General features: G+C 39.8%; 3 protein-coding genes across 6 annotated transcripts in view; 1 reads left to right on the forward strand and 2 right to left on the reverse strand.

Annotated features, from left to right (window-relative positions):
* Nucleotides 1-5,862, reverse strand: part of LOC124156174 — a 21,204-nt gene extending 15,342 nt beyond the window's left edge. The window contains exons 1-2 of one of the 2 annotated variants that reach the window (XM_046530546.1): nt 5,539-5,862; nt 2,667-2,876 (exon numbers count right to left, since the gene is read on the reverse strand). In XM_046530546.1, the coding sequence (XP_046386502.1) occupies nt 2,667-2,876; nt 5,539-5,781 (453 nt within the window). In that variant the 5' untranslated portion in view covers nt 5,782-5,862. The remainder of the gene's footprint in view (nt 1-2,666; nt 2,877-5,538) is intronic. The other variant, XM_046530547.1, reaches the window with a different exon arrangement.
* Nucleotides 5,863-6,000: 138 nt separating this feature from the next.
* Nucleotides 6,001-9,264, forward strand: LOC124156175 (dynein regulatory complex subunit 6-like). The gene is made up of 3 exons (XM_046530548.1): nt 6,001-6,179; nt 6,294-7,679; nt 8,647-9,264. Exons 2-3 carry the CDS (start codon nt 6,298-6,300, stop codon nt 8,873-8,875), a joined length of 1,611 nt encoding a protein of 536 aa, XP_046386504.1. The 5' UTR covers nt 6,001-6,179; nt 6,294-6,297; the 3' UTR covers nt 8,876-9,264.
* A 3,807-nt stretch (nt 9,265-13,071) lies between these two features.
* LOC124156177 (protein HIRA) overlaps nt 13,072-25,723 on the reverse strand; it is a 37,668-nt gene continuing 25,016 nt past the window's right edge. For all 3 annotated transcript variants that reach the window (XM_046530553.1, XM_046530552.1, XM_046530554.1), the window contains exons 11-17: nt 25,417-25,612; nt 24,610-24,804; nt 20,300-20,702; nt 18,842-19,070; nt 16,796-16,983; nt 14,604-14,698; nt 13,072-13,910 (exon numbers count right to left, since the gene is read on the reverse strand). In XM_046530553.1, the coding sequence (XP_046386509.1) occupies nt 13,725-13,910; nt 14,604-14,698; nt 16,796-16,983; nt 18,842-19,070; nt 20,300-20,702; nt 24,610-24,804; nt 25,417-25,612 (1,492 nt within the window). In that variant the 3' untranslated portion in view covers nt 13,072-13,724. The remainder of the gene's footprint in view (nt 13,911-14,603; nt 14,699-16,795; nt 16,984-18,841; nt 19,071-20,299; nt 20,703-24,609; nt 24,805-25,416; nt 25,613-25,723) is intronic.

A 25,723-nucleotide genomic window follows, 5' to 3' on the forward strand; every position in this document is an offset into this window, starting at 1 on the left:
GCGCTCATGTCGACAGTTATAGTAGTTAACTGCTACGTATAAAGCCACGTGAAACTAATTAAACGATCCATCGACCTTGCAAACTATTCTTATACGAGTTTGATGAGAGCGCTTCCTGTCGGCAGATTTCTGACCCTACTGGCCACTGACAACTCTGTAAGCAAAACCACTCGACTCGACATGCATGTACTCGAAGCATTTGAGTCGAGTACCAACTACTCGACTCGGCTCTAATTTTCAAGTGCTCGCACATCCTATAGTCTATTCACTTTATGTCAGCGGGTGAGCTTTCGTGAGAGTCCGTACACACTCGGATGGCTTCGCTGATAGGGGAGGGGTAGTATCGAGAGAGAGAGGAGGAGCGAACGTAACGTTGCCAAATGTACATAGCCGCCCTACTTTCTCACTGAAAACGTGTGAGTCGACACATCGTATTTTGGCCGCGGCGCCGAGACAATATACCTACTAATTTGGAAGGCATTGGGGATAGTTCTTTCACAGAAGCCCATGACATTGTCAGCTACCGCGCTGAATGAGGCACCGTTGGTGGAAGGCATACTTAGTCACATACAAGGAGAACGCGTGAGGTTTGGCAACACTGCTCCACGAGCAGATTTACCATGTTCACTCGGCGGAGGTCTGACAGCGACTCACTGAGGCCACCCCTACTGTTTGCTGATTGGCGAAGGCAAAGTCACGTGTCGAGAAACTTTCCCTCCCCTCATCCCCACTTGCTTCGGCCACACCAGCTCACCCGCCGAGATAAAATGAACAGACTATAAATAAATTACATATTATCTTAGACATTCCATTAGGAATATATTACGCCTGTAAACGTTTAACTGCGTTTTTTTTAACGTTGGTCATATAACCCCATATGGGGGTGATTTACGGACAGCTTCCGATGGACTACAGCTCTACAAAGTTTGATTGAAATCTGAGACCCAGTTCTGGGGCACTCCCCTTGTTAGTTTATAAGTTTTGTTGTTGTGTTTGATGTTTTTTTTATTTTAGCAATTTTATCATCTAATATTTTTTTTAATCCAACGCGATGGGAGGGAGGGAGAACGCCCTATCACCCCCTCAATCACCCACATCGGAGAATAGATCGGGGAATCTAAATTAATTGAATGCTTATGACAAATTCCACAGTGGGAAACGAAAATCGTACACATAAGTTCACCAATGCTACCCTTCCAGCAGCGAAAACTGGCTTCTAGACAACAGATACTTCCAGTCCAATAGTTGTAAACAAGGTAGAGACATAAACTTACGCTACGAGTGTATGAGTATCGAGATCAGAGGGCGATAAGCATAAACGAGAACGATTTACGGCTTAGGCGCCAGTATGCGACTATTTTTATTATCAAATACCCTTTCTCTTTCACTGTGCTCACAACTTCCTCTAGTTGCTCGTCTTACATTTTGCTGGGTGCACACCTGCACTATTGCTACGTTTCCTAACTTGATTACCATTTTGTGGTGTATTGCAAAAGATAATTCAGTGCTGAACGACGAGCATCATGACGGTGGAATACCAGACCGAGGATTGGACCTCAGAGAGGCGATTCCTATCAACGGTGTGGCCGCTTCGATCGCGACGATTTTTGTCCGACTCGTGATAGGGAATGCTTCAGATGTTATTCCTCAAAAATGTGCAGGAGTGCTGATGTCCGCGAGGTGTATTCGGACGGATGGCTAGAAGATCATTCTCATTCCCCTCAACCAGGTGACTCGAGTCAGAGTCACCTGACTTCTCCACTCATTTTCCAGAACGAAATCAACTCCTGAACTCCTCTGCAGTTCATTGGGTCAAATGACTCTATACCCCTCAACAAAAAAGCCAAATAATTCCATATTTATTGCAGGACTGCGTACAAACGGGGTGGAGGAAGTTGCGCCACGGAAAAAATTAATGGGAATAAAAAATTTGGGGGATAATTAAAATGCATACAATTGAAATGCCGGAGGGGAGATACCATTTCTTTTTGGTAGGAAACCTCCATCAGCATTAGGCCCAGCGCACACGGTGTGACTGTTTTACAACTACCGTTGCAAACCAGTTGCGCGCGCAACTGTTTTGTGACCTCGACATTGTATTTGAGTGGGGAGGCGCACACGACGCGACTGGTTTTTGACGATCTCAAAACAGTCTGAAACCAGTCACATGCAACCGTGGGCCCGCGGTTGCAGTTGCGTTGCAGACTTCAGTTGCACGAGACCACGTGGTGTTTTGGTGGTATTTTGACGGCTGTATAGTGTCGATCTCAAAATGAATGATCAATAAGTCAACATGAAGCTCGTTGGAGCAGTGGAGAAGCATGACGTCATGAACAAACACAAACTATCTAACGTCTTTGGTATAGATAATAGTTCACAGCGTCTTCTTCGCCTGACTCAGCGATAGTAAGCGCTGACGGCCAAGGCAAGGGCTAAAAAACAACACGGACCGCACTAAATAAACACTTCACTGATTGCACAATGGACGAAACTGATTTACAACCAGCCCTTTGTCATTACACCCGTGTGCGGACAGAAGTTTTGTTTCGGTTGCAAACTGGTTGCAGACGCAACTGTTCCCAACTGTGGTCACAAAATAGTCGTTCCGTGTGCGCTGGGCCTTAGAGGGAAAGGAAGGGGTTGGGCACCCGTGGTTGATAGCCTACCTCAATGTCAAGGGATTGCAGAAGTGGGCAGCACTGGATGATGTGACGGAGTGTGGCTTCTGGAATAGAAACCATTGACTCGAGGTCTTCACCCGAGTGGCAGAATCTGATGGACAGATGCTTCAGTTGATGTCGGCAACGGCACAGATGTCGCAAAACTGTCTCAACCTTCGGGATTCTGATGAGTTCGAGACACTCCAACATCGGTGCCTGAACAAAAATATTCGAATTGGTAGTGACCCAAGGGCGTACCCAGGATCATATAAAGGGGGGGCAAGCCATGGTCTAGCGGGGGGGGGGGGAAGTCAATGGTCTAGGGGGGGGGGGGGGGCAAGCCAAGTTGTGACATTTGAAAAAATAGCTTTATTTTAGTTACAAATCTTATACTAACACACATCATTTTTCGTGGGTTTAAAGGAAATTTGTTGAACACTTTCATTTCAAATCAGTACTGATTTTGCATAAAGACTTTTGCTTCTGGGGGGGGCATCTGCCCCCCCTGCCCCTCCCTGGGTACGCCCATGTGGTGAGCTTTATGCAAGAGAAATGAGGTAGTCATCCGTCTATCAAAGTTAAGGGTGGAAGAAAGTCTTGTGATTATCCCGAGAAATCACAACTTTCCTATGTTTCAACATAGATAAATGAATCAAAGATGAAATGTACCCACATATATATCCAGTTTAATTAGTTTTTGCATTAAGTTCTTAATGTGACATTCATTGGAAGCTCGGCACACGTATGCATCACAGTTCACCCTGGATGTTGCGTAGAACAGTGGCGCAGCGAGGGGGGGTTTTGGGTGATAAAGCTCAGAGAAATTTTTAAGTTTTATCCCTTTTACTTAATTGGAATGATATTACTTATAGAATACTGTAAGGATTAATAAAATATCCCCCAGAAAGCCGTAAAAATCACCATTTTGAACCATTTATCTTAAAATTCCACAATAGGGTAGTTTCCTTCATCAAAGAAAACGAAAGGTATTGATTGCGATTCGTTACCCACCATTAGTGTACTCATAATATGCAAATTATTTGGTTTTAGAAATACCGGTGAAGACGAATGGCAATGGTCAATTTTATCCTCATTTGAAAAAGGCCAGATTGGCGCCCATGCGATGCCACTCCACGTGACGTCACAGGGACCTAGTTTCTATACGAGTAGATAGGAGTTTTACATCGTCTGAGATTACCAATGCATGCATGAGGCACAGAGCTCAGGGAAACATGTCTTAATAATCACCTATTAAAACTGGCTAAGGTCGGAAAGTTTTCTTCGTTTGATAAGGTATTAAATATCCTTATTTAAGCCAAGCGCTACCAGCTAGCAGGGTACTCTGCTACTTGCTAGCATCCTGCGTCGTACCAGCGCTCAAAGCCTCGCCTCAAGGTCACCTCACTTGCGGCAGCTGGAACCAGAACGACGTCACACGGAGTTTTCCCGGCATTCATACTTAGCCGTCGTGTTTTCACGCGCTTGAAATTTTTCACTTTTCGTTTTATCGCGAAAAATAGAAATCGTCATTCGAAAATCTAAGAGCGTGAAATGCGTACTCCAGGAGTAATAATCTTTCGATTTAGGCAATAAAAAATAATAGGAAACCACCCTATTTATTAATGTCGCACCTACCGCTTATCCTGGTGGGTATTCCATACCCTTACACACCCCGGTATTAGTTGCACCTAAACCCTCCCAGCCTTAATTCCTAGCTGCGCCCTTGGCGTAGAATGTACAGTTTCTTCTTTCCAATCCCACATGCTCTAGTACGACGTGAAAACTAACTAACCTGGCTGTGCGCTTGCAGATCTCCGGTCGTCTACATCGCCAATTTTGGTTACTGCAACCATCTACAACTAGGAACTAGTCTTACTAATTTGTAATTTTTCATGGTGATGGGGGACCATAGCCATGCAGCCTGAGCAAAAATACGCCCTTGAATTCACGTGAGCCGATGGCAGTAAACTAAGAGTCTGACGTGAAAAGCAGCGGTGCACAGCAGAGAAAGTGGACCTTCGTTAAGGGGGGCATCCATTAATTACGTGAGGCGTTTAGAGGGTAGAGGAGATCAATCCGATTCTCACCCAATCTCACGTGGGCGAGGGGTCCCGGCAAGTATCAGGTAATTTTTTCCCGCAAGAAGAAGTGTAAAATTGCTATCTTATTAATCATAAATAGGTACTAGTCTTAACTAATCTCAAATAAAAATAATTAAACAATTTTTATAAATAGGTAAAACGAATATGAGGCATAGATTTACGTATTTACACTGATAATACACATTTTGAAAAATCGCCAATATCACCTCAAGTAATTAATGGATAATTCCCCCTAGGAAGGATAAAAAAAGATGCTCCAACCTATGGAGCATTCGAAATACGCACAAGGAGGAATACGGAGAAGACAATCTCGAAGGAGAGTATGCCGATATATAGGGGAGGCACCATGATTGTTTTCAATTACTCGCAGCGTACCTATCGAATGAGTTGATACGCGAAGTTCATGGAATAAGCATGAAGGAGGTAACTCCTTCTAAAACGATTCAAGCCTCTATATTATGGCATTCAGGAATTTGCTTAACATTTTAATTAAATGAGAATTTTAGACGAGTTTGCCCATAAGCTTTATCTAGAGGTGAATATGTCTGTAGCTGCAACCCCAGCCCTATCGACCCCTCTCAGATACTGACGTTAATGATAGATGCTATACTTAAATAATTGCTATCGAATGTAATTCGCCCGTAGACAACTTATATGAGGGAATGCAACAGAAATTTCCAGTAGTTACACCCATTATAATCACCCAATAAAAACAATCCAACATAAAGTTAACTTTTCTCACAAAGTATGGCCAATTTGCAGAAAACTTTACGTACATTTTGAAGAATGTCGCATATTGTGTTCGTCGAAGTCTTGCTTCCTCGGAATACCAGATTGGTCCACATGAACGGATATTCGTCCAAAGACGTCCAGTCTTTGCTTGCATTTCGTATCTCTTGAGTAGGATCTGAAAAATAGCGAAACGCATGATGAAGAACTTGATTTGGAATATCTCGAGACTGAGCTCTATGCCTCTCGGAGGGTGAACTTGATCTTCTGTTGAATTTTATGTGTGGCATGTCCTCCACCTATCAACTAAAGTGAAACTGTGACAAAGATTGCCGCTATGAGCATGCGAAGGCTATTAACTTAAAAACTGATAGTCTCATAAATGAATTTGAATAATGAATGAACGGCATTGGCAGACAACTTTCAGCTACAGTGAGCTTACTAAATTTAAAATAAGAGATTACTAAACAAACAAACGACTGATACAATGCACTGTAGAGCGGCAAAACAAGAAGTTATGATGTTGTCCTGAGTTGAAGTAAACAACGATTGGGACGTAATCGTATCTTCAAACTTTTTGTTTATGTTTATTTGCAGTATATCAATTTATAAGGCTTCTTTGCTTCTTCATGGTAATATATTGTATTTAGTTTGTGTGCAGAACTTAAAACGTGAACTCATATCGAAGGTACTGTTGTAATTTCCTACCGCCGTTAAAAGTCCAGTAAATTTTATTTTAAGTTGTTTTGAAGGTGAAAGCCTATGAATTCTGATATATTTTGCTTTTATTTCCATATTTTAGACTGATGATGAATAATACATCGAAGAGTATTACTAAAGAAGGCCGTGTCATGAGAGATTCTCGTAATCGTTCGAGATATTTCTTCAGGCCTACCAAAGTTTTATCTCTCATTTCTTCCATTGAGCAGAGGGTTATTGATGAAGAATACGATATTTCTAGAAGAAGAGTGTCTCCTAAGCGTGCAATACCCTTCACAAAACTCCCGGAAGAAATTGTCATAATGATTTTTTCCCACCTAAGTGTCAAGGAATTAAATCTTTGCATTGCGCCTGTTTGTAGGAAGTGGTTTCTCTTTTCTCGTCATCCTTCTCTGTGGCGTGAACTGAAATTTGAAGGGGACACTATTCCTTCGCTAGAAGTTATACGCCTCCTTCGCCAAGCTCCCCAGCTTAGATGCTTGGAAATTTCTCACAGAGCTGATGTCAAAGTTATTTTGGAAGAAGTGAGCCAAAGTAATCGGCATTTAGAACGGATTTCTATCCGACAAAACTTTAATCCAATTTCTTCGAGACTAAGTCCCTATGCGGTCAATTTTTCAACCAATCCTTCTGATTTTAATTGGAAATCGGTGGAATCGATTTTTCTGGACAATAGTCTGTTCTATCTGCCATGTGATACTGAAAACAATTCCTACATACCATCCTCGGTGCTTTTAAAAGTTCTAAGAGCATGTCGGCGCCTTAGCACTATTACATTGATTGGAATAGAGCTGCGCAGTAGGATCTTCTTTGAGACATTGGAACGACTTCCTAAGCTAAAAAGCATTGATTTGACGGTAGGAAACCGTCAGGGAGCTTTCGAATGGGTAGTGTCACTCCTGAAATCTCATGTTGGTGTAGGATCTCGTTCACATCCACTTTACTTTCACGCAATATACAACTGGTATAACGGAGAATATAATGGACATACTCCCACTCATTATCATCTCTCCCATTCACCACGTATACTTAGTTTTATCACCACCTCAATGGTGGTTTTGGATATTGATGCCATTGCCATGATGGAGGATCATTTTGAGGAACTAATAAAATGTTCATCTCTTCAGGCTCTTCACCTTTATAATGCAGTGAATATCACCTCTACCAATCTCATTAAAATGCTTACTCAGCTTCCTCAATTAGTGTCATTGAGAGTCAATCAAGCTTACAGGCTACGGTCTGCAGTGCTAATATCAACTTTTTACAATACTTATAACTCAAAAGGCTGGGAGATTAGTAACACAAAACTGAAACACCTAAGCTTGGTTGAGTGCCCTGCAATCGATGATGCATCTATTCATGCGATAGCTTCTAGGCATCCTCAGTTGGAACACCTCTCCCTGGCCCAGTGCCATCAGCTGACTGATGAAGGACTTCGCTGTGTTTTATGCTTTTGCCATAGGTTAAGGTAAGATGATAAACCTAACGGAAACTGATTTGTGCTTGTTAATAATCTCCTTAAAATGTTTCTTTTCTGGTTTCCTTTGGAGAGTTTGATGAATTGGAATGACAGATAGGTGTTTGCATTTGTGCACCCAAAATATTGAAAGATCCTTTTCTGTGGCCAATATTCTGAGTGGAATTGCAATATCTTATTCACCCAAACTGGTCACCCTTGAACCAAAGAATTAGTATTTATCAGATGTAAAAAGTCATTTGCTGTAAAGCTCAGCTTTTGAGTAGACCTTCCCATTAGTAGTACCAATTAAAGGGTCCACCAGACTGATTTTAACAGGGATACCAGAGTTTCTTCTTTATATGTATATCACAACATTTGAGGTTACCTGTGCACAGCTTGGTGCATATGTTCATTACAGTGACAGTGCGATAACACCTAATTTAAAAATGGTATCATGTAAAAACTCTGCTTTTATCAGGGCATGATCTCACATGGGAAAAATGTATCCAGTTTTGATTCTGAACATTTGTTCACCAAATTTTAGAAATAGGCACCCCATTCTACGTTTGCGTTTATCTTGGAATCGACTTGTGTAGACGTATTAATGGTGCAACCAGGTATTTACAATTAAAATTATTCCTGTACAAATTCTGGAATCAACTGAAGGTTTTTCTGTGTTTAATAATACCAAATTGCCCTTCTCAATTAGACAAAATTTGAGCAGTATTTTGAGATGCAATAAAATACAAATCCGTGCTATTAAAAGCCGCCAGATATTACCATCAGAATCTTGGGGCAAAACTTATCCTTAGCATTGTTTACCATTATCCTTTTTGATTTTTCCCTGAATGTATTTACTGTTGTACATACCCAAGGGTGAATTTCTATTTAGTGTTGGATTAAAACCATTTCTAACACTATATGTTGGTTTAGAATGAGTGAAATATACTAACCCCAAATTCCTCTCCTGTTCAAGGTCTATGAATTTGTGGGATTGCTCTCGCTTTGTTGGACGAAGCTTGATGTATGTCCCAACTAATGCTCCTCATCTAGAGTTACTGATGGTTGGAAGCTGCCGGGGTCCTGGAGTGATTGGTGAACAGACAGAAAAGCATATCAACATGCTGAAGGAGGCAATGCCTCATATTAAAATCCACGATTCAGCTAGAATACCGAAGGGGTGGACATTGTTTAAGCATGATTGAGGCAAGAGTACTCACAATTAAGTGACTTTTTCTTGGACTAATAGTTCTTGCAAGAAGCGGCAATTATTATTTTTGTATTTTCATACAGTTGTTGTTAACAATTATTCGTTTGGTAGAAAATTTTCAAAATTGGATTAATCCATAGCTCCAATTTGAGAAAAGGGAGTGGTAATGGTTCTATCATAAATTGAGTTTCTGAGAAGTTGAAATTGGATGAGCAACCATACTTTTGATGTTTGTGCGTGACTTGTTCCTACGTTGTCTTTGTTTTTAATTTATCTAATGTTAAACCTTGGTAATTTGTTCTCAAATGTTTGTTTATACCAATGTTAAATTTATGTAAAGCTATTATAAGCTTATTTATTGACACATTAAAATTTTCCATGATTTATAGCTGCATAATTGAAATGGATACTGCAAGATATAAACACTGAAAGTGCTGTGATGAGGGTGATAAATCATCATTTGTAAGACGAATCATGTGTACACACCATTGACAGTTCATCAAACAAATGGAGGTTGTAATAGATCCGAAGAGCTCAACTTAAAATTAAGGGGTCAGAAGAGAACATACCTTATCACTTTTGTGTTAATGGAGTCATCTTAAGGAGCTCTTCTGAGCAGGCATTTCAGGACAATACCACCTGCTTTCTCATGACTTAAGTTTTCATAAAAATAATATGTATATCCTGGTACATATTGGCCAGCCTGCTCGAAGAGGTGCCACACCCATTAGCAATAGAGGCCAGGCAATAGAGTCATAATAAATATCATCCTAGGAATGCTTATCTGTTCAAGAGGATGCAGATAATAGGTTTGTGGTTTTTGGAACATGTACAACAAAATGTTAACACAATACTCTGTTCATTTTATCTCAGCGGGTGAGCTGGTGTTGCCAAAGCAAGTGAAGATGAGGAGAGGGAAAGTTTCTCGACATGTGACTTTGCCTTTGCCAATCAGCAAACAGTAGGCATGGCCTCAGTGAGTCGCTCTGAGACCTCCGCCGAGTGAACATCATGAATCTACTAGTGGGGCAGTGTTGCCAAACCTCACACGTTCTCCTTGTATGCGACCAAGTATGTCTTCCTCCAACAGTGCCTCATTCAGTGCGGTAGCTGACAATGTTATGGGCTTTTGTGAAAGGATTATCCCCAATGTCTTCCAAATGATTAGGTTTCTCGGTGCCGGGGCCAAAATACCTGTGGTCACCTATGACTCACACGTTTTCAGTGGCGAAGTAGGGCGGCTGTGTACATTTGGCAACGTTATGTTTGCTCCTCCTCCCTCTCTCGGTACTACCCCTCCCCTATCAGCAAAGCCATCCGAGAGTGTGCGGACTCTCACCCGCATGAACAGACTATAGTGTTTCAAAAATTGAATTTGATTGGGTGAAGGTGGAGCTTATTACAGGCTAAGCCATAGGTATGAATTTCACGTATGTAATCAGAGGAGGGGGCCAGTTTGAATCCCAGTGATACCTCATACACTTCTGGGATTTTTGTTTCATGAAGTTGGAAGGATTTGAACCCAAGATCCTTTTCATCAGTAGCTAAGTGCAGTGATCTGATTTCTCAGGGTCTACACCAGATGTTTCCTATTGCATACCCTGAAATAGTTGTCCAGTGCAGCGTTCAGTCTGAGAATATCAAGAAAGTTCGAGAACATTCTCAAAAAGGGATATCATTTTAACAATAATCCACATGGATAGTTTGAGCCTTAAACATGTGGCAAAATAGTATTCCTTCACTTAAATCTCATGCTATTTTAATTGGTGTCCTCATTGAATTTAGCTAGCCCTAGTCAAAACCCTTCACCAACTCTAGGAAATAAGATAACATTTGCAATAAATATTTTAAGTCTCGGCCTTCTTTGGCTACCAATGTTCATTCACCACTCTTTTTGAATTACCTATCTCACCGAGCAAATTTTCCCCTTACATAAAATACTGGGGGGGTGGGGGGGGGGATAAAATTTTTCCCTTATATAAAGTTTATTCAAGGGCTACGCGTATCTAATTTGATGGTTGGAGGGAGTATAAAGCTAGGAGGGGATGCTGAACCAATGTTGGATGGGTGGATATTGAAAACCAAGGAGGGAAAGTAAGAGAATAGGGTTTGTGGATAGAAAAATAGTGAATAGGTTAGATTGAAGAGGGAATTTCAATGTGAAAGGGAATACAGGAGATAGTGACTACCAAAATATTCCATGTAACCAAGCTAAAAGAATCACTCACACAGTGATTCAACCTAAATGTTGGTTTGGATTGATGGGGGTAAAGCTCTGTGAAGACCAACATTAAGCCACAGCCATGTGGAATCCACACATTCAGGGTCAGGGGCCAGTTCCTTTCCCTGGGCCTAACTCGCAATTGGAAGATTTTGTTTTGGGGTGTTCCAAGGCTTCTTTGCGTAATTGAAAATGCCTAGGAAAAACTGACAACCCAGAGTCAAAATTAGTATACAAGAGATTTTTTTTTAATTAATGTAAACCTTCAAGCCTAGGCAGCAACAGATTTCTCAGAAATTAGTGAGCCTTAACCCTTCCCTGGGCTCGCATGGTATATTTTCCAGAAACAGTGGCTGCCCCAGGCCACCACATATCTTTGCAGTCGCAGGCAGGCTGCCACACTGAGTGCAGTGCCATCACTTGGCAATGGCACAAAATAGACCCATGAAAGTGCAAATTCATTGGTAAAAAATTGTCACACAAAAAAATGATTCTTGTAAAAGTAACCTTCCATTTTAATGAGTTATATGTACCAATCTGTGCAGAAGCTGCATAAAAATTGACCTAAGGCCTATGAGTTATCAAAATGTCATCATATATCATGAGAGGGAGGGATCAAACTATAACACAGGTACTGCATCCAACAAAATGTTTTTAAGGAAGTTGAATGCAAAGGTACTAGACTATGAAGTGCTAAACAAAATAGCGTTGCCTCTCGATTGCACATTTTATAAGATGCTCTTTAACCATCTTTCTCACATTGAAGCCACAAAAGCTGCATCTGAATTCACCTCAAATGATCATCCCAAGGTCACACATGCTTCCTTCTGCCCAAAGTGGCCATGCAGAAGGATGTCCTTATTCGTAGGATGCGCCTTCAATGTCCTCGCAAGGATCCGTATGAGGTCACCCAGCCGATGCTTGGAAAATGTGTGCTTCCATAAACATTTTGATTGCCATCAGTATGCAGAATTCTCTGGATTTATGGATTCAAGTGTCTTTCAATTATTTACTAAGTAGGTTTCAAATTACTCAATTATGTACATGGGTTTCAAGACAGGTAATATGTTGGATAGGTATGGTAGGATAATGTTTATTAAAATAATGAAAGTGGTCATGATGTTGGCATAAATATTTCAGACTGTGCCTTTGTCTATCTAATTTGCAGAAAGTGTGAATATGGAAATGTAATGCCTGTGTATACATTCAAATTGTAAAATTTAATGCACTAGAACAAGACATAATATGTTTCACACAGACTGGTCAAGGGTTTTGAAGCAGCATTTTAACATCGAAAAGTCAACGGTTGAAACAACACGAAAAATTTATCTAAGTTAAAACTTCAATCAAATAGGCTTACTAAAATTAAAATCCTCAACATATGCACATTTCTATAAGCCAATGCACCACCTAGGCAATGATTGCAAATTAAGGAAAATGAGTGCCTCAAAGCCATAATATGGCATAAAAATGCCAAAATATACCTCGTCCTGTAAAACATACTCCTAATAGTCAGAGAAGCAAAATATATATTAAAGTCATCACATGCATCACATTATTTGTTCATTTGTAGTCAATGTCATGGCCAATGTTTACATCTGATGACATTTTTAGCTTCCCCTGTTTTCCCCCTTCCTTTTCAGTTTTTTGTATCCATAACATCTATAAAGAGAAGACACTGAACAAACTTGACCTCAAGCATATCTGAACTCTCATATCCTTGAAGCAATGCCTTGGATCTTGTATCCCCAAGAATTCAGACTCGCCTTTAAATTACTTCTCCAGAAACGTTTCACGGTGAGAGCTCTTGCCAGGATTACACAAAAAAAAAGAAATGAAGTTATTCATGATCAATAGGCAGGAACATAGGTATTTTGCATGGTTTTATATCAAAGAAGCTTCATGTGAGTTTTTACACACCAGATTCTTCAATAGGGAAATGAACACGAAAATAGAAATCAAAACAACAATTTAGAAATTAACAGACTCAAATTTATCTGCTTAAAATACTGTAACAAAGGAACACTGGGGAAATGGCAGTTTTGTGAAATATTTACAGATTCATTCACTTTTCAGAACACTTTACAACCAAGTATTTAAGTTGATAGGTTACCGACATTTAATGGATTTTCTAAGATAACACAGTTCTTGACATTAGCAGATTAACAAAGATGAGTATAAAAAAACTTGATATGTTTTATCTGCACTCAATTAATTCACATGTTTAGCAATATATTATGACTAGGTTTATAATAACATATATATATACATATGATGATGTCGATGATGATGGGAGTGAGAAATACATATTTTTTAAATTAATAAAGCACTTGACCAACTGAAATGGTTCACACACACAATCACACACTAAACTTAAACCACATTTACACATGGCAGCAATTGTAGGAGTCCTCATAAAAATTGTCTAAAAAATAATCAGGTGATAAAATTGACAAAAAGCTTGAGGCCGCACACGAAATGTTATCATTGTATCTTCTTTAACATAGCAGAAAATATGTTCATTTATTTTTGGCACAAGAAGGTGATTCACGGCACAAAATATTAGGCAGCTGCCTAAGGTATGAGTCAATTTCTACTGACCGGAAACTAGGGACTCCTGTTCTTAAACATCACCGTTTGCATCCTGGCAGATTTCCTTCTTGTTCCCAGAAGATTGCTTTCTAAATGCTAAGCTTCCCTCTGATATAACCTCCATTTGATCACTGTACTCGGTGTATAGTCTTTGTAACTTAAGGTTGGAACCCATCACAGTGAGTATTTCTTTAAGAAGAGAATGTTTTGAGATTCCCTGAAAGAGATGAAAGATTAGATTAATTACAAATTAATATTAAGCCAATAAATGGTCACTTGGCAAGGTGATGGTGATGGTAGCCATTTGGATCATAATTACAGGCTGCTAATTATGGGAAAAAATATTATTAGTAGAGGAAAGGGATCGCATATTTAAATTCGTTCCACAATGAAGAAATAGCAGACCACAAGCAGGGCTGGAAACATATTGTAAGTAGGTATCATAGCTAATCTTAATGCAATGGCCACACTAAATTTGCACCCTCCAAATTACTTATTCAACATAGTAGGAACTGGTGATGTAAGGTGCACCTGAACCCCATGAAATGTTTTTATGTGGTCTCAGCAAAAATTAACTGTCATATATTTTAACACTTTAGATAGTGCGAGGGCTAATAGAGAGCAAATAGCTGAAATGTATAATGAAATTTCCTGTACTTTGTACCTTCCATTTATTAAAAATATCCTATGACATTTTTTCTCACATGGACACAGAAATTTATTAGCATGGCTTGAACTTCACAATCACATCAAATGTAATGATCTGAGCATAAATAGAGCCTTTTAAAATTCGCAGCATGCAGATCATAAATTAATGCCATGCCAATAAGCTCATGCAGTCAAAAACTTGTTACAACACGAAAAAGCAAATCAAGACAAAAATCCATGCACTATAAAAATGATGGCTTACCAGAATGTGGCTTTCCCACGATTTGCTGAACCCAGCATGCTTATGAGCAGGTCCCATAAGTTCATCACAAATAAGCCTCAATTTCCACTCAATGCCTGCACATAAAAATAATTCAGGGGAAACATTGTTCAATTAATAGATATACTTAAGAACAGGGTTTTACTCATACTTTAAGAATATGGCTAGTCCCCACACAAGAATAACAGGAAATTCAGGGGTAAATGGTAGAGATGGGTCGATTCTGGTACCCGGTTCTCGGAACTGCTGGTTCTTTGCCTGTGGAACCGGCATCGAGAACCAATCGCATTAAGTCAGTACTTTGGAACCGGCTCGGCACAGTGGTGAGGATTTGAATATGGCACTTAAAGCTGAAATGTTCTACAGCATATCCAAGGCCATGACTAGTGTCTTGCACAAGATTCTTTCAGTTTTCATTCGTAACTTAAAATACCGTATTGTAAGAGAGCATAATACATAAGAGAAGAAAGTGCATAACTCTTTTATATGGTCAATCTACTTTTCGTAGTTGCAATATAATGATGTCATCAGATGGCAATGAAGGCCACCACACACTGCGCAGAGCAGCTGCAGTATGAGGCTAAATGACAACTCAGTGTACAATAAGTTCCACATGCACCAGAGTGACCTTACTGGTGGCACCGCGACCTGTGCAGAGGTCCACTGTGGGGGCAGCCGAACACCTCTTGAGTTTCGCCGCAGGGCGTGTCAGCTGACATATACAAAGTTTCAACTTTCTAATGGGTTGCTTTGACAAAACTAGACTATGCAAACACAAAACAGTTGAAAATTTTTTTTATTGATGTTTGCAAGTCTGTATTTGCTTTTGTAATACCTGCTCGTTTATTTTGTAATCATCAGATGATAATTATCTTATAAAAATTTTGAATTTATTTCGACTCATTGTAGCTCTAAAAATTGGTGGTCCTTGTATATACTCCTAAAGTAATTCATAATCGTACTTATTTAATTTGCCGTGACCGGAAGAGAAAAAAAGATTTTAAAAAAATGCATACATTACTATCCGATTACATGGTGCCAAACTTTTTTTTTTTTTTTTTTTTTTAAGCTATACCATTTTTCCGAACTGATGGCAGCTGGGTGGAAAATAGCAAGTAGCCAATCAGAAGCGCTGCCCCTTCCACCTCTCCCTTCCCCTCCATCTCCTTCCATTTTCCCCTCTGCTCCCCTCCATCCGGCCGACCGGCGTTGCCAGCATTGGGAATAAAGGTACTTTCGGGGGCGGCAGAAGATTCTCGGAGGAACGCTGAGCGATTCGATTTGGCAACACTGCTAGCTGGAGAGCGATCTGCACTGCACGGAGTTCGGAGAGAGACTGCAGGCTCCTACACACTTTCTCCTGTCGCTCTTATGTGATTGGCTAGATGAGTGGGGTGGGTTTCAAGCACGCTCTCAGGTCAGCCACCGTCAGTTCGGAAAAAGGGCATAACACACACATATGACGGTTTGTCACTATCGTCAACATGGTAACATTTCCGTAGCTGCGGCCGCTTTCCAACAAGCTGACTTTTTGCCTGGCACCGTCCAAGGCACGGCTCCGTGCTTTCAAATTAACATACGTCTCTATAGAGCTATGAATGTCTTCAAACGAGTCGAGTCGAACAGGACTTTCCTGCTTATTTACATCTTTAGTGAAATTATTTTCATTCACTTTTCGTGGCTGTTCATTTAAATTTGCCATTATTTCAAATAGTAAGAGTTCATCCTTGGAACCAAATATCGATAACCAGACGGAGAACCGATGGGGGGTACAGGACTGGTACCGAGAACCAAAAAAATTTGAGAACCGACTCATCCTAAGTACAAAGGTTTAAAAAATGTAACATGAAATTAAGATTGCAATGAAATGATAAGGAGTCACAGGAATAGGAAACTTTGAAACTGAACGCCAGTGAAAAATTTTGATGGGATTTTCATTATTCGAGACACTTCACGCGCTATGCTACAGAAGGCGACAATTAAAAAATAGGTATCCAAAAATATATTTGTGTTGTTAATGAATAGGATTTTTCCTTGATAAACAATCAAAAATTTTCAGTGCATTATCTTATTATTCACAGCAACAACTGAAACTCATTTGTACCTGCAACTCAAGTCAATTATTGGTAATTTGAATTTAAACTTTTCAATTGCAATTCCGGAAGGACACTCACCTTCTTGAACAAGGAATCGGGCCATTGCCAAAAGCCAAAGACGGTATTCTGCCGCAGATTGAAGAGCCTTGCAGGATGTAAGCTGGAGTTCCATGAAGGACAAAATGCAAGTGGACGGACCAGTAGATGATGATGAAAGAGCTGATGCTGGAAGACATTGAACTGCACGACCGGACTGCAATGATGACCTAATTCACAAGCAAATTTCCATTAAAACATTTACAAAAAATACACAATTACAAAAATTAAATATTAAATGCAATTAGACATAAACAATGGTTTCACTGTATCCTCAGTTACAATTTTGGTTCAGTTCCTCGTATTTCATTTGTTATTATGAGAATAGCTTCAAATTACACATCAAGTTGTCTATAAGTGATTGGATCCCTAACATCACTAAATTTTGATTTAAATTATCCTCCAGAATAGTTTTCAAGTTGGATTATGGGTGAATTACAGTGAATCCTCGTTCTACGTCACCCCGTTTAACGTCATTTCGCGATAACGTCACGAAAATTTTGAGACCATCATTCGTTTATCGCACCTTCGCTTCGCGATAACGTAAGGGCTTTTAAATTTCGCGCGAGAAAAAAACGCGAAGCGGCGGGCGTTGAAGGTTGTTCGTTTTGTGGGCGGTAATACAGTCAGTCTAAACGAAGTGTAAAACGGTGTGTCTATTGTTAACTGCGATTACGGTTTTAGCAAATTTTCTGCAAAATGAATTCTTAGGTAGGTACGCAAGATTATACTTGACATAATGGTTTTCGGAACCTAAATTTTGATTTCAAGGAATTTTTCCGTGTAGAACTCGGGAGTTTTTGTCGTCACTTTTTTCGGCGTGTTCACTATAATTTTGGTTCCTGTAACTGCGACGATGTTTCAGCGATGACGATGCCCAGGCGACGCTCGCCCGGGCGACCACCATAGCGAAGTCGAAAAGCAAATGCGGGAAGATACAAAAATGGAGAAGGATTTACATCACTGCTGATATTGTCGTCGATGAAGACAGGAACTCGTATTTATGCCATAGTTTGGCATTCCCATCGTAAAAAATGCCCCAGATATGATACGCTAAAATTTTTTCACGTCCAGGACCCGATATTCACTTTTTAAATTGTTTCTTATGGGATATTATGCTTCAATTAACGTCATTTCGTTTATTGTCACATTTTTCAGGAACGGTAAGTGACGTTAAACGAGGACTCACTGTATTTTGGCACAATTTCTTTTAGGTTCTGTTCTGACTCGCCCTAAAATAAAGGTCCAGAGGAAAGTAACATGGTTCAAACCAACTTTCTATTTTCAATTTCCCTACCTTTTCTGTTATTTCCAGGCTGGAAGTTTTTAAAATTTCCCTGATTTTATCTTAATCCAAAAGTATAAAACTGGGTGCCCAGGAATGGCCTGAAGGGGTTTCCCCACTTGACTCTTAGAATAAGCCCGAGACGTTTGGTTTGGATGCACAACTCGTGAGGGTGGGCGAGAAGGTAGGGAAAAAGAAAAGTAGGTGCAGTCATAGCAAGAGCCCAACGATGCCTCCAGGGTTAAAGTTAGGGGCGGAAGGGAAAGGAGAGAGAATCGCTACGCCTTCATTGAGTTGACATGAGGCACCACAAGTAAAACCAAATTTGCTGTTCATAGAGTAACAGTAGATAATTCTCTGAGAAGTGTAACCCAGATATTTTTCTCTAGACCAATTGCAAAGCAGTCATACATAGAGATTTTAAGGAAAAATGCTGCTAAGAATACTAAGAAATAAAGTCAAGTAGATACAATTAGGCGATGCCACCCAATCAGGATGGCAACAAAATACCCACTTTACTGCTAGAATGTAGAAATACTCCGTGCATTCAACTATGATCTTCACCATTTTGTAATGCCACTAGAATTTTTCCCTGACAATTCCATGACTGCCAGTCATGATTTTTAAATCCATGACTCCCCTGACTGTAATGAACCCTGCTAAAAACCAAATAAACAAACCAATCCATCCCTAGGAGATAAAATAGATCGATATTTAAAAAAAAATAATTTAATACTAATTACCCGCGGATGTGTGACTGAACAGAATGAAGAGGTAGAGATGCTGAGTCTCTCTCAACTGAACGGACATATGTCAGGTGAGACGATGACTGCTGAATTGGATCACCAGCATTTCCTAGCATCAGCCAAGAGCCAAGGTCAACTGAATACATAAAAGCTTTGCGCGTTGAGAGAGAAACCACTGGGCAACCATTCTGCATCAAAGTGCAGCTGAGGATGGTAACCTTTTGTCCTGAAAGACAAAATAATTATTAAAATATCTACTAAGAGAACACACACAGAATGTAAAATGTTGAAAGGGTGAGAAGAGACTGCTGCTATTCACCAAGTTGCCATCACCCTCCATAAAAAAATTAAACAGGGCCAAAATTAGCCTCTCATACAAAGATTAAAATAATGGGTGATTGTCATATTTCGAGATCAAGACAACATTATTCAATGGATTCAAAGATACCTTACAGGAATTTGGACGATTCTTCAGTATTTTTCAAATGACAGGTTTTCTCTTACAAAAATTATTATTACTGTTGGCTAACCAATATCACTAATCAGTACTTATCATCATCATAAATAATTATTATCAATAATCATTAACCAATACAAGCAAAAACTACAGATGATTGAGCTGCAGGGCATTGCAATTTCTTTGTCTTTTAGTCTCTTTCTTATATTACCAATGCAATGTAATTACATACACAAAGACTTCAATAAATATTAAAAGCTCAGAAAATAGATAGGCAAACGATACTCAATAAATGAAAAGAATTGACTCCCAAAATGGGCCGATCCCCCTGCAATACACATTTCATTTTTCCGATAGATAAATCGGGGAATGCTGAGTGTTTGGGGCCTGGCAAAATTTGCAATCTCACATTTACTTCTGACCATGAGAAATGCAATCTGTCCCCTCCTTTCCATCCTGTTACATGCAAGGGGGCCCTCATGACATGGGTTTGTTTGGCAAGGTGTTAGAACGTTTTTTGTCACTTTAGGCTGCTTTCAGACGGGACGATTTTTCGCCAGCCGCCGTCTACAGTATGTTGCCGTGCTTTCAAATAGCCATTGATCTTTAAGGATGGCTTCAAACGAGTCGAGTCGCCCTGTTGACGGCACGGTGCTGTCATGGTCTCCACAGTATCCATTTCAATCTGGCCTGGTGCAGCACTGTCTACAGATTGAAATACACACAATGCCACCTTGAGGCTGCTTTAGGACAAGATGATTTTCTGCATTTCACGGAGTCGTGCCATGAATGGTGACTAGCCGCAGCCGTCTCGTATGAAAATGGTCTTAAAGTTCTCAGGTTTTTTGTCCCTTTAGGATGGCCCTCAGTTACATCGTCACATCAGTATCAACTTCGGACTTAGAAAATTTTCAGATCCCGGGTGTTAACTTTTTTTGAACAGGAGGGTACCTCATTATGCATTTATACAAACAACTTAAGTTTTCATAATTACTTACCTGAATCAGCTCTCATGATGGGCATCATGGAAACATTCGATATCACTACTTTATTCTTGCTGGTATCCCACACAGACACTCCACCAGTTGTGCTAACTGCCATTAGGAATGAGCCAGAAATGCTCAGTCGAGCCGCAGGTGCAGGTAGCACAACAGGGGGGAATGGTCGACAACCACCCACCCCACTCAATGATGACCCTGAGCCACATTCAAACACGTGCATCACACCATCCTCCATCGCCACAGCAGCCACTTTGGGCCCCACTGATGCACCAGCCACTCGAGAACCACCAAGAGCCATCTCCCACAGCACCTTGTAGCCATCTGCAGTGCGCTCCTTGAACCTCACAGCATGGGCTCCAATACCATTCTCTAGCTCCAAGTACCGATTTGTTCCTGCAACCTATAAGAGGATGAAGCAAAGCAGACATCTGTCAATGACATCTGAAAATCAATGTAAATTTTAAAACATGAGTAAGGTGGCATATACACCCATGTCTCGTATAGCGCAAGGGATGCGTTCCTTGGGGTCTTTGCGCTATACGAATTTGTGTTATACGAGAGCGTTTTAACATTGGATAGATAGGGATGCCTTCCTGGTAGCATAGGTCTTGGGTATTGAATTTCCTCTAAAACATCTATATTCCCATAAAAAGCCTTGGAAAATATTATTTATATGAATGTTTGTAGTTTAAAACATCTTTAAATATAGTATGCACGCATTCAAAGACTTTTATTCACGTTAAAAAAAATTCTTACGTGCTTTAGAAATTTCCTCCTGTCGTGCGGGTGGGCTAACATCTGCTATCTCAGGGGATCGTAATGCGTTGCCGGCAGTTGACGATTTTTCAAACTTGTCTAAAAACAACTATTGTGTGTCACCCAGGCCCTTTTGTCGCTCATCGAAATGACAGGAAATGCTACTTTGAATGCCATTTCATAGCTAGCGGAGTTTATGAATGATAAATCATTTTAATTTGAAGTCCTCCGAGTCATTAGTAGCTACGTGAAAGTCTTTAAATGCCTTGAAACCTGACCCAGGTTTTCCTTCCCTGAAAATGAATGAACGAGAATGCATTCTTTCCCAAAACAATATCGTCTCGTCAACACTAAAAACTGGTTGAGGGGGAAAGGAGCCACTTTCAATCACAGCTTGGAGTTCATCAGAAAATGCTGCGGTGTACTGCGCTATCAACACTTGCAGATTCACCTGATATCGCCGCACTGAAAACACCTGCTTGCCGTTTAAATTCTGGAACCAACCGGAGCTTTCACTAAATGTCTCAGAGCGATTACCACTCTCGTCTTATTGTAATGATTCACTATGAACTTTCCGTATGTGTAGACCGCTTGATTGAAGTTGGTGCGGCTGAGGTCACTGATGTTTTAGCTTCGTCTTTATTCAGAATAAGGCATCATGCGTTTTAACTTCCGCACAATATCGCTTTGACGCTCTCCAATTTCAAAGCAATTGACCTCTTTCAATTCCTCTTCTAGGTTTATAGTTTTTCTTGATAAATTCTTGATTTTTCTACACGCATTCCTATTTTTTGCCATATTCTCTTGGTTTTTACTCTGTATGGCTCTATCTATATCACCTTCCACTGCTGAACTGTATTCCGGAGACGCAGAAGGCCTACGACTGCGGGGAGGGAACGAAGCCATTGTGTTTGAGACTCTATAGCGGACCCTTTTATGTGTTGATGCTATTCATGCGCCACTCGGCCACCGCTCCATTTCTCCCCCGTGAATGCCGATGACCTTGAAGGCTTTAGCATAGACCCTCTACCTGGAAGTCAATCGCCCGATAACCTATGACGGCAAAAATACGTCTCCAACCGTATTGCTGAAAAAAAAACTCATTTCCACTAGCCCCACGCTTAATTAACGATCTTAATTATTTATTATCATTCTGTTAAGGAGACAAGATAAATTACTTCGGTAGGCCGGCTATCTGGACAAAATGACGAGTAGTACTTTTGACCATTGCACAGCAATGGATTTCGATTAATATTTAAACAAAAAAGAAGATTTGAGGCAAGCAATAATATTAATATGCGTAAAACGATAGAAATTTTGTGTGTACTTTTGCGCAAGTTCACGTTTTATCACGAGAGCGTTTAAGATTTTTGATTAGGCTACCCTGCGTTGCAATGTTTCCCCGAGGAACGAATTTGCGCTATATCGAAATTGCGCTAATCGAAATTGCGCTATACGAGACATGGGTGTATATGCTTATTCAAGAGTAATTCTTTTAACTTTTGCTGATACATTAAGTAAGGTCTAGCTAAAAATATTTTTTTCCTAGGATGAGGGTTGCGTGGAGGAGAGACACAGGAATGGGATGGTTACAGACAGCTCAGGTCATTTGCACCGTTAGGGAAGGATGGAGAGAAATCCACCATTGGCATTACCCAGGTTATGACGAAAAGACCATGGTCTAATGTCCCATCCTACCGATAGAGTGATGAACGTCTAGTGCACTCCACTAAGCACTCGGGCAGGGATCCGGCAATCGGCATCTCTAATGATTTTCCACCACAGCCATGATTTGAGCCCTGCCCCAATGCTGGGAAGATAGCACTTTAGCCACAAGACCAACCCGATACCCAGGAAAAATAATTTTGGAGATGTTTACAGATGAATTTTTGGGAGGGGTCGTGTGGTGCATTTGGAGGATTACACCATACAAGATATCATAATCATGCTTCAGGTGTTTTTAGTAGAGATGTGCGAATAGTATCTGCTACTACTTGAATACCTCGAATACTAGAAAATATTCGATGTTCAAGATCTTGAATTATTTAGTTAAAAGTATAGTCTTGAATACCACAAATACTTTGAATTTCGTGCCATACACTGTCGCATGCACGTCTTTGGTAGTTGGCTCGGAGGCAATGTAGAGGACTCCTACCATTGAGTGGATACAGTGCCGTTTCAGGAAAGTTGACGAACTACATCAAATTTGTAGAAAAAAGTGGTGAATAGATAATGTTCGACGTGGGGGACTGAAAATGATGGGGGAAAAAATCGGAAAGCCCCTGGTTTCCCCCTTTAATTCCTCTCCAAAAAAAAATTGAAAATGGCCAAAAAAAGCAACTTTAAGGGCACCTTCCTTCATGCATTCAGCTACTGCTTACGAACCATTCCACTCATCGGAAAGAACATCATCGATTCCAAGAATACAACGATGAAGCCTTCCCCTGATGCCAGTTTTGTTTCTTTATGCCAAACAACGGCTCTGCAATGACTTGTCAAATTTGAAAAATGATAAAAATTTTCAATAAAATGGAGTAAAATATTTTTTCATGGCGAACTTCATCCGTTGGTGTATTTAACTTTGCACCCGTGCACGCGAATGTATACAAAGTCACTTGTTCCTGCAGTGCCATAGATAAAATGTTTAAAATAGAAAAATAACATTTAACAAGCTTTGTGCAATTCTAGTATTTGAGGTATTCGAGTAATGATTTAATATTCAAATTCAATCTTTGAGTTTCTACATCGATGTATAGCTGAAGCCATGACTTTAACAGTTATGTATCCAACAACGTAAATAAATGTCATGATCAATGGCAAAAAAATATGGAGACCTTACTTTTAAGTTTACCCTCCTAGTCCATTCATGGTCATAAATTAGCTATCTAAATGAAGACAACATAATTATTGTTATTACCACAAATTCACTGTTTTAATCAATCTAATTGATCACCATTCTCATACTTATAATAATAATAATAACATAGTATTTCTTTATGAATGGTCTAGAGACATTGGAAAGCGTCAATTAAAACTATCTCATTACAAATTAGAGGGAAACATAAATAATAAATTACATAAGATCACACAAACTAACACATAACATTCATACACTTGTAATATTTATTGTTCAAGATATTCATCAATGCTATAAAAGGCATCGTCAAGGAAAAAAGACTTTAATTGCCTTTTAAATTTAGCTAATTCTGAGGTACTTTTAAGTTTAGGAGGCAAATGATTATAAATATAAGCACAGGTAAAATGTGGCCCATTTTTGCTGAAACTTGAGTTGAAACTCTATAGGTGAACATCCCTTTTGTCTCAGGAATCATGAGAATGGAAGGAGCTATTTGGATGAAATATACAAGGATTTTCCTTCACAAAGGAGTAGCATAGCAGAATGAACACACAGGGTAGGGTTAAAATAATAATAAAAAAAAAATATCAATTAAATTAATAATAAAATAATAATAACTTAATCAAATAAATTGAGGTAAATTAATTTTTTTTGGATTGCCTATCACAGTAGTAGCCCACGAGGGATTACTCACCTGCAACATGGTCCCTTTTTCCAAACGCATTGGTGACAGGAAGATTCCACCCTCTGGTGCAGCAGGGGGTTGGTGCTGCTGTGTGCGGCTGCCCATTCCTGGCAGGTGATGGCTCGGAAGTGATGTCCTCAACGGTCCCCTCGGAGCACTTACTACGTCCTTCCCATCAACTTCTCCTTTTTTCCCAGATGCACTCTTCAAATTGAATATGAAGTGAACAGAGGTGAAGCCATAATAGTAATCTCAGACACTGAGAATATCCAAAACAATATCACTAAAACTCTGTGCAAACACTACATTTCAACTCAAGTCAAATTGACCTATAATTTGTTATAACAAGTTTTGAGTCAAGTTAGATTTATACTGCTATATTTTACAGTTTTCACAAAAAAATAACATCCATACATATTCATCCATCCATCCAATTTCATATTTAGAGCTCAAATTAAACAAATATAAGATTGACATAGCAGCCATATGGCTTATATTATTAGTAGCAGAGACATTTTAAATAATGCATTAGGCTCATAATTAACTGCAGAGAATTAGGGAATTCACAAGGATGGAATATTATATTTTTTATCATTATATAAAAATAAGGCTCGGATTCAACAAAAATGAGGATAGGGCTTTCGAGGTTGCATTTGATGAAAATAAGAGGATTTATGTATGATAAAAATGAAGGACTCACGATTTCACGGAATTTAGGGTTTGACCCATTACAGAGGATTATTTTTTTCCAAATAAAAATAATAAATCATTTGGGAGCTTAACATTTACAGTTTTTACAGAGATATTAACTCCTACCGGTTGAGATTGACTTGGTGAAGAGTTGGCTTGGGAGGCTGGAGCCCGATCAGAGAGGGGAGGGCGGCCGCGTTTGGCTGGTGGTTTTGGTGCAGGAGTAGTGGTAGGTGCAACACCACTCTGGGATGTCACTGGAGTCCGATCCTGACTATCAGTGGCCTTCCGCTTCACCGCCAAACGATTCACAGGTTTCTCACTAAAGATGATCAACAAATTGTTCTTGAAATTTTAAATTAAGTACTTATTATAACATGGGACGAATCAGAAAATAATATCCTGTTCATCCCTTACATTTTCAAGACAAATG

This window comes from Ischnura elegans, chromosome 3 (assembly GCF_921293095.1).
Source record: "Ischnura elegans chromosome 3, ioIscEleg1.1, whole genome shotgun sequence".
Classification (NCBI taxonomy): domain Eukaryota; kingdom Metazoa; phylum Arthropoda; class Insecta; order Odonata; family Coenagrionidae; genus Ischnura; species Ischnura elegans.